This window comes from Ranitomeya imitator, chromosome 1, assembly GCF_032444005.1.
Source record: "Ranitomeya imitator isolate aRanImi1 chromosome 1, aRanImi1.pri, whole genome shotgun sequence".
In the NCBI taxonomy this organism is placed as follows: domain Eukaryota; kingdom Metazoa; phylum Chordata; class Amphibia; order Anura; family Dendrobatidae; genus Ranitomeya; species Ranitomeya imitator.
In genome coordinates, this window is record NC_091282.1 from 105,165,728 (window position 1) to 105,181,022 (window position 15,295).

The following is a 15,295-nucleotide window of genomic DNA, read 5'->3' on the forward strand; positions in this document are numbered from 1 at the left end:
TAGCAAGCATTTTTCATAGGCAAAAATGCACACTACTCAACTGGCGGTTCTCCACGGTTTGGGAAATAAATTAGTGAACGTTACAACAGACATCCTATATTGGTGCCACAGAACACATTTCCTCAGTGAAATCTTTAAATGTTATGATTTTTATGACTCATGGTGAGATATAGTTTGTAGGAAGATGAGTGACAAAAATTCTGCAGACATATTATTCATGCATATACTCTCCATGTAAGTCATAACGCAGAGCCTCAATGAAAATATGGCAAAATAATTCCACATCACTGAATATTATTGGAAAAAACACTATTTTTCATCTGTGCATAAAACATTCTCATATTATGAGTTAACAGTTATGGTAAAATTAAACATATTTAGAATTTTCAGGTAATTAATATTTTTTTTTTTACACTTCTTTATTGGGATATTCCCATTTTACGTCATATCATCAAAATATGCCCTAGTATCATGAATGAGTAAATTCAACCTATGGGACATCATTCTGATCCAGAGAGGGAAGAGCTAAGGTACCTTTGACTTTCTCCCTGCAGAGGGTTGCTTGCTCCCTAACACTTGTAAAAATTGAAAAATAAAATATAAAAAGGAGGTATACCACTTAGCTAGTACTGTGGTTCCTGGGAAAGGTCCACCCTCTTAGATCTTAAAAAAATTTACGTTGTCACATGCAGAAGAATAAAGATTTAAAGAAGCGCTCTCATCAAAGTTTTTATCCTCTTAATATATTGCAATCAAATTATATAGCACACTTGCAATTGCTCATTTTGTCTTTCTACCCAGCTAATTATTCTCTTTTCAATTAGGACTATGACATGTGATTAAAAACCAACTAGCTAATGCTGTATATAAGCCCCCAATCCGACCTGTAAGACAAGAAAAATAGCTTTTATTATACTAACCTGAGAGGCGATCCAGCCTGAGAGGCATCACTCTTCTTGGTCCGACGCCTCCCAATTTCTTGCTATGCCGTCCTTGTTGCTTCATGTTGATGACGTGTTCCTGCATCATCCAAATAAGTCTCCCCGGCATCATGCCCCTTAGCAGGCGTACTTCTCTGCCCAGTTGAGGGCAGACAAAAGTACTGTAGTGCTCAGGCTCCGGAGCTCTCTAACCTTTCCAGGCGCCTGCGCACTACAGTACTTTGCTCTGCCCTGAACAGGGCAGAGAAGTATGCCTGCGCAGGAGGCGGGGAGATTGTGTGGATGACGCAGGGACGCATCATCCACACCAACCAACAAGGAGGACAGCATAGCAAGAAGATAGGAGGTGCCAGATTAAGAAGAATGACGCCCCTCGGGCCGGACCACCCCACTCCATAGGGGAGTATAATAATAATTTTTCTTCTCTTACAGGTCGGGTTGGAAGCAGATATACAGCATTATAGAATGCTGTATATCAGCTCTGACAGGTGGTTGCCGTATCTCATATCGGCCAAACCTGGTTACAGTTTCCAGTTAAACTCCATCTAGAAACAGGACGTCAATTTTCCCTGCATGTCTCATGAATCATTGCAAATGTCAATGGCGGAGGAACGAGGAAGCAGCTGGGTCAGAAGTTGAAGACGGAAATGAATCTTCCAGTTTCTCCTTTGACCAGAAAAAACAGAAGAATTATGTGGGTAGAAAGGCAAAATGAGCAATTGTAAGTACAAAGTGCTTTATAATATGATGAATGCAATATACTAAAAGGCAATTTCCGGACTATTCTTTAGGTCATTAATATTACATTAGGGGAGGTTCATTCATCACCTGAAGTTAGATGCACCAGTACAGGGTGGGTATTATCACATGGCAAACCAGGGCATTAGCCTGAACTGACAGCAATTGTATGCCTACTTGACACAGATTTCCATTGGCAACATCTGCCATACATGTATGCCTCTACACACAGCAGGTACAGACTGTTCTGCATCTGGCACCCAAGCCTAAATGCGGAGATCGGAACCCCCTTCAGACATAGGAGCTTAATCCCTTAGATGCTGCGGTCAACCATGACAGCAGCATTTTAGAGGTTGAAAATATGGAGTTTGCCTTAATGATCTCCATCTGTTCATTGTTGTGAAGTGTTGACTGGATTGATATGGCAGCTGGAGGACCTAGTGAAAGCCACAGCTTTTTTTTCCATATGTGTACACCTATGAACCCCTGGGTGTGGCTCTTGCAAGGTAAAGAGGAAAAAAAAAGTCCACAATCCTAAAGTGCATCATGGCCCAACTTCACATCACATATTGTATAAGAGCAGTCAATTCACTTTTATGGGGAAAGAGCTTGCAGTAACATTCATGGTCATTACACAAAGTATGGAGCTGTGCCTTAAATGATTGTTAAAGTCCCAAAAGTGGAGACCCACCAAAAGGAAAACCATATTAACGAAAATCCCTGGCAGCCCTTTTAACACATGATACTTGAGGGAGGAGCGAGGTCAAAATAAATTTAAACAATTCATCTTACAGCAACCACGGAAAATAGAGATGGTCACAGGTACCATCATCAACAATTTAAGGGTTTTTCCAATGAACAAAGTAGATTTTAATTGATAGATATTGGACCAATAACAAGTTCCACAATCGGATGTGTTAAAAAAGGTTTTCTGTGCTGAAATAATCTAATAAATGTGCCCTTGATATGTACTGTGTAATGGCGGTGTCTGGCGTGCAGGAACATGGTCTGAATAAGAAGAAAAAAAAAATTACGAACAGGAGAGCAGGGGATCGCAGTTGATTGGTCCTGTGCGGTAAAATCTGTTTATAAAACAGCAAAAGAATTTTTTTATTTCACAGATTAAAATCAGATGCAATCCAATTGCTGTCCTGTCTGAATACTCTTTTGCTTCCTCCCCTGCCCAGGAGCTGTGATATGATCAGACCATGTTCCTGTACGGTCAGACACGGTCATTACACAGTAAACAACAGGGGCACATTTATAAGATTATCTCAGCACAGGAACATCTTATTTTTTGCATCTAATTGTGGAACTTATTTTTATTCCAAGATCTATTAATTAAAATGGACTTTGTTCATAGGAAAACCCTTTTAAGTTTGTTGGCTATACAAAATTGCAATTGGATACTTTATGTGAGTTTGCAAAGCCAAAAAGGTGCCCTTTTTCTGAAATATTTTTTGCAAACGACAAGAGATTCGCTTTAGACATTTCACAAACAATGCCAATATTTTTAGGAGATAATCATATCGCCAAAGATTGCACTGTGCCATCTTACATTTTTTACTATGGAGTACAGTGGTAGACAAGATTCTTTATTCCAATTAGTCGCTTAGTATATCTAAGACCATATTAGGCGATCAAAGAGAGACTAACAGTCCAAAGTAATCTCCCAACACATGAAAACATACATGCTAGTCACAAAGCCGGATGTAATATGTCGCCTGAACATACACACCCCTATGAGCCTAAAGTAAATCATATAAAAAAAATGCTTTTTAAAAATCTGAATTAAATTATATGTATCCAGTAATGATAACAACAGTGTATGCAACAGCCGAATGGCAGCCAAGTAAATAGCATGTCAATTGTAAGAACTCTTACTTCCAGAAGGCATACAAAGATTGTACATGAAAACATTCCTTCACATAAATTCTTCGATACTGAACACAATCGTTTTCCACTTCTCCACTGGAGATATATGCTAGATTGATGGCGGTCCAACTACTACACTCGGCTGGTTTCATCACCAGCATGAACTCTATTTGGTGTGGTTGAGCACATGCTTGACCACCTCTCGATACAGACTTCTTGCCGCAGTCTTGTTACTGGAGGGAATAGGTTGGGGTTGACCCCAACTTGACTAATGTCAGACCCCAACTGATCTAGCAGTTATCACCTATTTAGCGGATAGGTAACAAACGTCTGAGGCTAAAATCATACCTCCAAGTGAAACTTTGGTAATTCTAAACACAATTAGCCAAAAATGTAAAAAAAAAAAAAAAATTAGAATACCATAAAAAGTTTTATTGCAGCTACCAGTGTTTGATAAATTTGGCAAAAGGATTAAAAAGTTAAGTAAGCAAAATAGTCCTCTATCACCATTCAGACAAACCTAAAGCGTAAAGAGAACATAGAACCCTAAAAGAGCAAAAAACAATACGATGGTTCTATTGCACATAAATGGTGTGGAAACACTGAGAACAATCATCAATGACAACCACAAAAGAGCATCAAAGGAGACCTAGCCAGTGAAAATCAGCCTGAGGACAATCGAGTTCCTACCTGGTGATGAGTACAGCATTGTCATGGTGAGCGATGCCATTCTCTGGAATGGTGTTCCCGTCACTCTGGTGCGAGAGGATGGATTTCTGCCACTTACAGAAGCTGTCGAGGGACTTGTCCGCATGGTGGTTTATCTCTAAGTTTGGCTGCAATACAAGACGCATACCAGGAATGTTCCAAGCAAATTACTAAGGTCAGTTGTTAAGCCTTTTGAAGACTAAAATGGGACTATAATTAGATGCAGTGGTTTCTAGGAATAATCTCTCCTTGCCAATATTTATCTCTATAAAATCTGACCTAGAGTTCAGCCAACGTATTACTGAGCAGACTTATTGTGTGTTCCAAATGCAAGAGTGATTATGTCAATATAATAATTTCACATTATCATCGAACAGGCATTTAACACATCAGTAGGTTTGTAAGCCCACTTATATCAGACCGTTCCCGCTATATAAGTAGCAAATTAGATTGAAAGACCTAACTGCAGCACATCCAGCTGAATAACTCAAATTAATAATATTCATATTTTATTAAGAGCCCATAAAAAAACTCATATTGTACTTGGTTTCCTATGAGTAAAGCCAATAAGTAAAGCCATGTTACACAGCAGTAGCTGTTCCCAGCCAGCTGAATCTCTACTACACATGGAGGTACCAGATTTACCCCCATCTGACCAGTCTGAAAACCGGAGAAAAGGCATTTCTGAGAAAAATTGGTGAATTCATCAAATGTTACATTTATGAAAAAGATCGGTCATGAGATTTATGGATATAGTCATATATAAGTGGTGTCAATTTGAATCGCAGATATTTCTAATTAACAGGGTTTTTACCAAAATACCAAGATGTCCCCTATTCAAAAGAGAGAGGATAAGTTGCTAACGGTCGAACAGCTGGGACCCCATACATTTTTGAACCTCACAGAATAGCATTGTGCCTAATTATAAATCAAATAGAGATGCGCATACTTGGCATCTGCTCCATTCATTATCAATGGGGCAACCAAAAATGTGGGTCAACTACTCTGATTTCTACAGGAGTCCCATAAACCATGAATGGAGCAGATGTCAAACTTGTGCTCCTTCATTCCTCAAGACAGTGCTCTACACAACCATGTTCTAAGACTTCCAGAATCCTGTCAAAGCACATGGTTAAATTGAGGAAAAATGTGTATGAGGGAGTTGAGAAGAATAGCTCTTCGCTAAACGAGTGTTTGGCCAACGATTGTTGAAGGTGTATGGGCAATGGCTGCTCTTTCACCATTTCCTTATAGTTTTATGTTTAGCATATTGCTCATAAAGTCAGTAAAAAAAACTGTTGAAATCAAACATATAAGATATATTTTGCATAATTAATGTCTTAGATGGTGCAAGTGGCAGAAATTCAAGCTGATCACCAAGTGTCTCTGACCTAGATCCTCCAGCAAACAGAGATTTAATCCTTGGTGGAGAGAGAGAGAGAGCGAGAGAGAGCGAGAGAGAGCGAGAGAGAGCGAGAGCGAGCGAGAGCGAGCGAGAGCGAGCGAGAGAGAGAGCGAGAGAGAGAGCGAGAGCGAGAGCGAGAGCGAGAGCGAGAGCGAGAGCGAGAGCGAGAGCGAGCGAGAGCGAGCGAGCGAGAGAGAGAGAGAGAGCGAGAGAGAGAGAGAGAGAGAGAGAGCGAGAGCGAGAGCGAGAGAGAGAGAGAGAGAGAGACCCTATTGGGTCAGTCATATTGGCATGTTCGGCTAAGCTTCAGTGCACAGTGATCATTGGCTGTAAGCACGCCCCAGCACTTTGACAGCTCATTCTGAAGAGCATTTGTGCAACTTGATCTGTCAGTCTGTTAGACTGAAGATGCTCCGGGCATGCCTCTATGACTGAAAGCTGTCGGGTTCCAGGAGGAATAAAGTTAATTTTCTCCTGTTAGCCGCATTTTCAATATGGAGACCTGACAGCGTTAGAACACTATTAACCTGCAGATTAGCCCCAAATCCGTGAGGTTCATAGTAACATGTATTAAGTACATCAAAACACACTTAAATAGTTAAATATAAAGTTAGAACCACAGAGAGAAAGGGACTAAAACTATTGACTATTGGAATAAAATCTAATTGTGGTCAACTATTTGTAAGACTTTCCTATCTGGACAAGATAATGTTATTTAATTAGAGACCAACGTGAATGATCACCTACCTGATCTTCCGTGAGGACTATTAATCGAGTCACTATGATATTCACAACGTTTCCTAGGCTGGAATCACGGTAAAGTTTGGCAACCTGACCTCCAGAAAAGAAGAATAGACACAAAGTCAGACAGTGAAACAATGAAACAAAGAAAAATGGCTGAACATAAATGACATGATCACTAGCAAACTGTTCACACAACGCATATGCACTTAATACAGGTGTCACTAGGGGTCATTCAGACGTCCAATTTTCATGGATGAATGTAATCTGTGATTTTCATGGACAGCACTCATACCTGTGATAGTCTATGGGGATACTCACATGTCCTATGACTTTTCATAGACAGAGGACCACGGAAAATCATGGGGACAGGTTTGATTTTAATCGAAGGGTCAGATTAAAACCAGCAAAGCAAGTTCAAATGGGCCCGTGAAGAAAAAAAAAAAAAAAAAAAAAAAATCAGATCACACATGGATGCCAGCCAAGTTCACCATGATTTTCACGGCCTGTCAGTATGGAGAGGATGGCGAGAAACTTTTTTTCCTCTCTAAACGAGTGGAAAAAAACTGATAAAACTCTGCTCAAACTATAATAATCAACATCAGGCTGTTGTTCTCGCACATGGAATATGATCGGACGTCTGAATGAGCCCTAATATACAAGAAAAACTGCCGCACTCAAGTCTTTATGTTTATGTAGAAAATTTGGCTGTTTTTATTCAAGTGCACAGGCACTACCAAATAATTTAAAGAAAAAGGCAGGTGATTGCGGACAACAAGGTAACGTTTCGACCAGGCACGGTCTATCTCAAAACCTCACTCAAAACAGACCGTCTCTGAAAAGTAATGAGACGGTAAGGAGAGATTTTCATGACCTGAAGAATCTTAGAAATTTCATTGCAATCAAATCACCCTTCCCTTTTCATACAGAAAAATGAAGACCGTAATCATTGCGTAGGGAGACTAATCTTTAGCAAGTCATCCTGCCACATATAGCTTCTTTATTCTGAAAGGCTAGTAAGTGATAAAAGAATAATCACATAATAGTGAAGACATATTCTGATGAAAATCACTGAAAGGACAAGAAAGATCAATCTGATCCTGAAAAAAACAAAGGAGAGATCTGAGAAACCACAAAAAACCCATTTTCTCATCATACAACTTCCTTTTATCACTAGGTAGATCTCCCACTGAATACACCTACACAGAGCAGAAGACGACTTCCAAGCGTAGGCAACTAGGGAGAATTAGAACATTACTTGATGACATCAGTGTTCCTTCAAGCACTAAACCAGCACAATAAAGAAAGGAGTCAGGATGATAAAAGGAAACAAACATGTACTGTAAGCAACAGGCAGAAGAGGAGCAGAGGAGGCGGTGTCCAGCTCACAATCAGCCATTGCTCATTAGATCTGCCGGACAGAAGACGCTACAAGCCACAAAATGTAGCTAAAGATAATGTCAGCTCCTTAACCGGAAACCTTCCAAATCTTTACTCTATCACTTAAAAACATGATAATTACATTATAAAGCACCACTGGTATTCACTTGTTTTCACTTCTATATTTATGGGATAGCACAGTTACAGTGGGGCAAAAAAGTATTTAGTCAGTCAGCAATAGTGCAAGTTCCACCACTTAAAAAGATGAGAGGCGTCTGTAATTTACATCATAGGTAGACCTCAACTATGGGAGACAAACTGAGGAAAAAAAAATCCAGAAAATCACATTGTCTGTTTTTTTTATCATTTTTTTTTGCATATTATGGTGGAAAATAAGTATTTGGTCAGAAACAAACAATCAAGATTTCTGGCTCTCACAGACCTGTAACAACTTCTTTAAGAGTCTCCTCTTTCCTCCACTCATTACCTGTAGTAATGGCACCTGTTTAAACTTGTTATCAGTATAAAAAGACACCTGTGCACACCCTCAAACAGTCTGACTCCAAACTCCACTATGGTGAAGACCAAAGAGCTGTCAAAGGACACCAGAAACAAAATTGTAGCCCTGCACCAGGCTGGGAAGACTGAATCTGCAATAGCCAACCAGCTTGGAGTGAAGAAATCAACAGTGGGAGCAATAATTAGAAAATGGAAGACATACAAGACCACTGATAATCTCTCTCGATCTGGGGCTCCACGCAAAATCCCACCCCGTGGGGTCAGAATGATCACAAGAACGGTGAGCAGAAATCCCAGAACCACGCGGGGGGACCTAGTGAATGAACTGCAGAGAGCTGGGACCAATGTAACAAGGCCTACCATAAGTAACACACTACGCCACCATGGACTCAGATCCTGCAGTGCCAGACATGTCCCACTGCTTAAGCCAGTACATGTCCGGGCCCGTCTGAAGTTTCCTAGAGAGCATTTGGATGATCCAGAGGAGTTTTGGGAGAATGTCCTATGGTCTGATGAAATCAAACTGGAACTGTTTGGTAGAAACACAACTTGTCGTGTTTGGAGGAAAAAAAAATACTGAGTTGCATCCATCAAACACCATACCTACTGTAAAGCATGGTGGTGGAAACATGTTTCTCTGCAAAGGGGCCAGGACGACTGATCCGGGTACATGAAAGAATGAATGGGGCCATGTATCGTGAGATTTTGAGTGCAAACCTCCTTCCATCAGCAAGGGCATTGAAGATGAAACGTGGCTGGGTCTTTCAACATGACAATGATCCAAAGCACACCGCCAGGGCAACGAAGGAGTGGCTTCGTAAGAAGCATTTCAAGGTCCTGGAGTGGCCTAGCCAGTCTCCAGATCTCAACCCTATAGAAAACCTTTGGAGGGAGTTGAAAGTCCGTGTTGCCAAGCGAAAAGCCAAAAACATCACTGCTCTAGAGGAGATCTGCATGGAGGAATGGGCCAACATACCAACAACAGCGTGTGGCAACCTTGTGAAGACTTACAGAAAACGTTTGACCTCTGTCATTGCCAACAAAGGTTATATTACAAAGTATTGAGATGAAATTTTTTTTCTGACCAAATACTTATTTTCCACCATAATATGCAAATAAAATGTTAAAAAAACAGACAATGTGATTTTCTGGATTTTTTTTCTCAGTTTGTCTCCCATAGTTGAGGTCTACCTATGATGTAAATTACAGACGCCTCTCATCTTTTTAAGTGGTGGAACTTGCACTATTGCTGACTGACTAAATACTTTTTTGCCCCACTGTAATCCTTATGTTCGCAGAGTACCACTTACAGGGTATTTGTCACCAGTTTTTTGCTACCTAACCTAAAAGCAGCATAGCTTAAAGGCAGAGATACTGACTCCAGAGATGTGTCACTTATTGGGCTGATTCCTGTCATTTGGATAAAACCACTGGGTTATCAGCAAGAGACCACCACACCAGACAAGAAAACCTGCATCTAGGTAGTCCTCCATATTCATGAGCTCTGTATAACCCCGCCCTCACCATTGATTGGCAGCTTTCTGCCTATGCACAGAGTATACAGAAAGCTGCCAATCAGAGGTGTGGGCGGGTTTTACCAAGCTCTGGCCCTACATCATGCTGATCTCAGAAGAAGTATAAAAAAAACAAACAAAAAAAAAAAACACCCTGGTGTGACAGATTCCCTTTAAAACTATTTTACTATACGGCCGATTCTCAATGCTCAAGTTACATCTAGGCAGAAAACCTACATTTATTTGCATTATACAATGTTACACAACTGAATGGCCACAGTTGATAAAGCGCCTCATCAGTTTGATAGTGGTACTGCAGTTATAAAAGCAAATTCTGCCTTCCGTTATCTTCTGATATGTCGTAGAGAGCTATCAAAAGTAAGAGTGTCTCAGAAAGAAAGAAAGTATGAAAAATAAATAGCTGAACCCTTTACAGGTTGGACTGCGAACTTCAGAATCTATGAAACCAGAATTTAGCTGGGGAAGAAAGGCATCTACGACGCAGGAGTTGATTCTAAAACATAAGAATAAAGGGGTCAAACTTACAATATTCATTACGCTCAATATGTAGTGTTCAATGTCTTTGCGTCCGTGATACCCCACCATCATTTTGTCAGCCACCACTAGCGTCTCCACAAATCGTTCAACACTGACCGATCTCCTCTGCCGGCGAGGACCATTTTCCGTGTCATTATCTGAAGGTGTCGTAGGGGTGGACAATGTATGGTTTAGCCACCAAGGCTTGTGGTTCCCTGTAAGATCTTCTAGGAATCAAAGTAACTGTATTAGATATAACAGACATGAATTACTACTAGCAGCCAAAGCCATTGCATCCTTTATACTATAGTTTGGATATTAAGCAATAGTACTTACATAGATTTGGGTAACGTACTGTATGTGTTCAGATGGACCAGAATTTGGCGATTTAACTGAGGAGGACTGCATCTTCCTTATAACTCCTCCCATATTATTTTCCTTATATGTCCCCTTTAAGCACGTTTCTACGACTTTAATTGTATTAATCAGTATTGTTTGGATATGTTTTTAAATTCAAAAGCTTACAGTTTTGCAATATATTAGACCTTTATCAGGTAGGCCCAATTCAGAAGTTTAACTGCTGGGGGCTCACCAAAAAAGTATGCTCTGCCCTGGTTCCGTGTCCAGTCCGGTCCTACATGCCGGTCACAATAGGGCAGGCCACCACCCTAAGCCCGGCATCCTGGGGGCCTCTCTTGCTTACTAAGTCCTGAGGTTGGATGCCGGACAACATGAATATTTTGCTCAATTCTAGTAACTACAATATAATACAAACTTTTTTTTTTTTAGGGAGTGAATATAATGCATTCTGGAGGCCATAAGATGACTGCGGACTACAGATTGATTGACTTGGTAGAAAATGGCAGCCAGAAAGTGGACACTAAGTGATGATGAAGCTACGCTTTTACAAACCCTTGTCTATTAGGTTTTATTCACATTAACGCTCTTTCACAGAGCAGATGTAACTGTGAAAGATCTCGGTGAATTCTTTAGACTTTTAGAGATTCTGGTATATTTGAAAGTAATAATAGAACTTCTATGCTCTATTCTCATTATGAAAAACAGACGAAAGCCAGAGCGATACTACAGCTAGTGTGTAAACTACCGTAATCTATTCTCATTTAATCTTTAAAGGGGTTGTCTAGGACTATATTTTTTTACTACAGGGCTCAACGCCGATCTCTGCCACCACAGAGTGGTCACAGACAACTCCTGCTGGCGACTCTCCGGCTTTCACTGATGTCACGTCAGAGCAGTGGCTTCTTTTCTGTTGACGAGATGTGACTGCCAACGTCATGCTGATTGACAGATGACTTTTCATTGCCTAACTGCAGGGAGTCGGCTGTCAATCAGCATGACGTCAGAAGTTGACAGAGAAGCCTGGAAGAAGAGCTGCTCTGTTGATGTGGAACAGCTGCATCGCCGACAGGAGAGCCGATGAGTGCTCCGAGTCAGCGCCATGTAGAACAGGCAGGTAGGTGCCTCGGTTTTTAAGCCCACAGTTAAAAAAAAAAAAAATTTAATTTAACCCCTTTACCCCCAAGGGTGGTTTGCACGTCAATGACCAGGCCAATTTTTACAATTCTGACCACTGTCCCTTTATGAGGTTATAACTCCGAAACGCTTCAACGGATCCTGGTGATTCTGACATTGTTTTCTCGTGACATATTGTACTTCATGATAGTGGTAAAATTTCTTTGATAGTACCTGCGTTTATTTGTGAAAAAAACGGAAATTTGGCGAAAATTTTGAAAATTTCGCAATTTTCAAACTTTGAATTTTTATGCAATTAAATCACAGAGATATGTCACACAAAATACTTAATAAGTAACATTTCCCACATGTCTCCTTTACATCAGCATAATTTTGGAACCAAATTTTTTTTTTGTTAGGGAGTTATAAGGGTTAAAAGTTGACCAGCAATTTCTCATTTTTACAACACCATTTTTTTTTAGGGACCACGTCTCATTTGAAGTCATTTTGAGGGGTCTATATGATAGAAAATTCCCAAGTGTGACACCATTCTAAAAACTGCACCCCTCAAGGTGCTCAAAACCACATTCAAGAAGTTTATTAACCCTTCAGGTGTTTAATAGGAATTTTTGGAATGTTTAAATAAAAATGAACATTTAACTTTTTTACACAAAAAATTTACTTCAGCTCCAATTTGTTTTATTTTACCAAGGGTAACAGGAGAAAATGGACCCCAAAAGTTGGTGTCCAATTTGTCCTGAGTACGCTGATACCCCATATGTGGCAGTAAACCACTGTTTGGGCGCATGGGAGAGCTCGGAAGGGAAGGAGCGCCGTTTGACTTTTCAATGCAAAATTGACAGGAATTGAGATGGGACGCCATGTTGCGTTTGGAGAGCCCCTGATGTGCCTAAACATTGAAACCCCCCACAAGTGACACCATTTTGGAAAGTAGACCCCCTAAGGAACTTATCTGGATGTGTGGTGAGCACTTTGACCCACCAAGAGCTTCACAGAAGTTTATAATGCAGAACCGTAAAAATAAAAAATCATTTTTTCACAAAAATTATATTTTTGCCCCCAATTTTTTATTTTTCCAAGGGTAAAAGAAGAAATTGGACCTCAAAAGTTGTTGTCCAATTTGTCCTGAGTACGCTGATACCCCATATGTGGCAGTAAACCCCTGTTTGGGCACACAGGAGAGCTCGGAAGGGAAGGAGCACTGTTTTACTTTTTCAACGCAGAATTGGCTGGAATTGAGATCGGACGCCATGTCGTGTTTGGAGAGACCCTGATGTGCCGAAACACTGGAAACCCCCCAATTATAACTGAAACCCTAATCTAAACACACCCCTAACCCTAATTCCAATGGTAACCCTAACCACACCTCTAACCCTGACACACCCCTAACCCTAATCCCAACCCTATTCCCAACTGTAAATGTAATCTAAACCCTAACCCTAACTTTAGCCCCAACCCTAACTGTAGCCCCAACCCTAACCCTAGCCCTAACCCTAGCCCTAACCCTAATCCTAGCCCTAACCCTAACCCTAGCCCTAACCCTAACCCTAGCCCTAGCCCTAACCCTAGCCCTAACCCTAGCCCTAGCCCTAATGGGAAAATGGAATTAAATACATTTTTTTTTATTTTTCCCTAACTAAGGGGGTGATGAAGGGGGGTTTGATTTACTTTTATAGCGAGTTTTTTAGCGGATTTTTATGATTGGCAGCCGTCACACACTGAAAGACCCTTTTTATTGCAAAAAATATTTTTTGCAATACCACATTTTGAGAGCTATAATTTTTCCATATTTTGGTCCACAGAGTCATGTGAGGTCTTGTTTTTTGTGGGACGAGTTGACGTTTTTATTGAAAACATTTTCGGGCACGTGACATTTTTTGATCGCTTTTTATTCCGATTTGTGTGAGGAAGAATGACCAAAAACCAGCTATTCATGAATTTCTATTGTGGGAGGCGTTTATACCGTTCCGCGTTTGGTAAAATTGATAAATCAGTTTTATTCTTCGGGTCAGTACGATTACAGCGATACCTCATTTATATCATTTTTTTATGGTTTGGCGCTTTTATACGATAAAAACTATTTTACAGAAAAAATAATTATTTTTGCATCGCTTTATTCTCAGGACTATAACTTTTTTATTTTTTTGCTGATGATGCTGTATGGCAGCTCGTTTTTTGCGGGACAATATGACGCTTTCAGCGGTACCATGGTTATTTATATCTGTCCTTTTGATCGCGTGTTATTCCACTTTTTGTTCGGCGGTATGATAATAAAGCGTTTTTTGCCTCGTTTTTTTTTTTTTTTCTTACGGTGTTTACTGAAGGGGTTAACTAGTGGGACAGTTTTATAGGTCGGGTCGTTACGGACGCGGCGATACTAAATATGTGTACTTTTATTGGTTTTTTTTTTTTATTTAGATGAAGAAATGTATTTATGGGAATAATATTTTTTTTTTTTTTCATTATTTTGGAATATTTTTTTTAATTTTTTTTTACACATTTGGAAAAATTTTTTTTAACTTTTTTACTTTGTCCCAGGGGGGGACATCACAGATCAGTGATCTGACAGTTTGCACAGCACTCTGTCAGATCACTGATCTCACATGCAGCGCTGCAGCCTTCACAGTGCCTGCTCTGAGCAGGCTCTGTGAAGCCACCTCCCTCCCTGCAGGACCCGGATCCGCGGCCATCTTGGATCCGGGGCTGGAGGAAGCAGGGAGGGAGGTGAGACCCTCTCCGGGGGTCTCAGGGAAGCCCGCAGGGAGCCCCCTCCCTGCGCGGTGCTTCCCTGCACCGCCGGCACATCACGATCATCTTTGATTGCGGTGTGCCAGGGGTTAATGTGCCGGGAGCGGTCCGTGACCGCTCCTGGCACATAGTGCCGGATGTCAGCTGCGATAAGCAGCTGACACCCGGCCGAGATCGGCCGCGCTCCCCCCGTGAGCGCGGCCGATCGGCTATGACGTACTATCCCGTCCAGGGTCAGATAAGCCCAGGGCACCTCGACGGGATAGTACGTCTAAGGTCACAGAGGGGTTAAAAAAAAATGTACGGTATATAGTCCAGGACAATAGCTTTAGGGTTTGCTCAATATTTGTATACTGCCGGAGTTGTGTACCTTGGACAATCCTTACTATTGTGCAGGGTCCCTTTACAAGTCACACAATGCCCCCTATCGGGATGCCCAAGCATACAGCTACAGCCTGTTTGGAAACTTGAGTAATTTCTATGTAGCTCCCACACAGAGGAAATTAGGTAATAGCCAGTGCCCATATAAATCAAGGCTTGGCTGGGTAATCCTGGACAGGAGAGAGACTCAAGAAACAGAAATGCTCTTTATAACAGTTCTTCACTGTGCCCAAGAGATGGACACCCTGAACTGAAGAATCATTAATGGGGTGTATAATAATGGGTTTCCTAACCTAGATAAGATCATTCATCAG

General features: G+C 40.9%; 1 protein-coding gene across 1 annotated transcript in view; it reads right to left on the minus strand.

Annotated features, from left to right (window-relative positions):
• ADAMTS6 (ADAM metallopeptidase with thrombospondin type 1 motif 6) overlaps window positions 1–15,295 on the minus strand; it is a 400,079-nt gene that overhangs the window by 307,601 nt on the left and 77,183 nt on the right. The window contains exons 5-7 of the mRNA XM_069749400.1: window positions 10,368–10,585; window positions 6,415–6,498; window positions 4,245–4,390 (exon numbers count right to left, since the gene is read on the minus strand). Coding sequence (XP_069605501.1) covers window positions 4,245–4,390; window positions 6,415–6,498; window positions 10,368–10,585 — 448 coding nt within the window. The remainder of the gene's footprint in view (window positions 1–4,244; window positions 4,391–6,414; window positions 6,499–10,367; window positions 10,586–15,295) is intronic.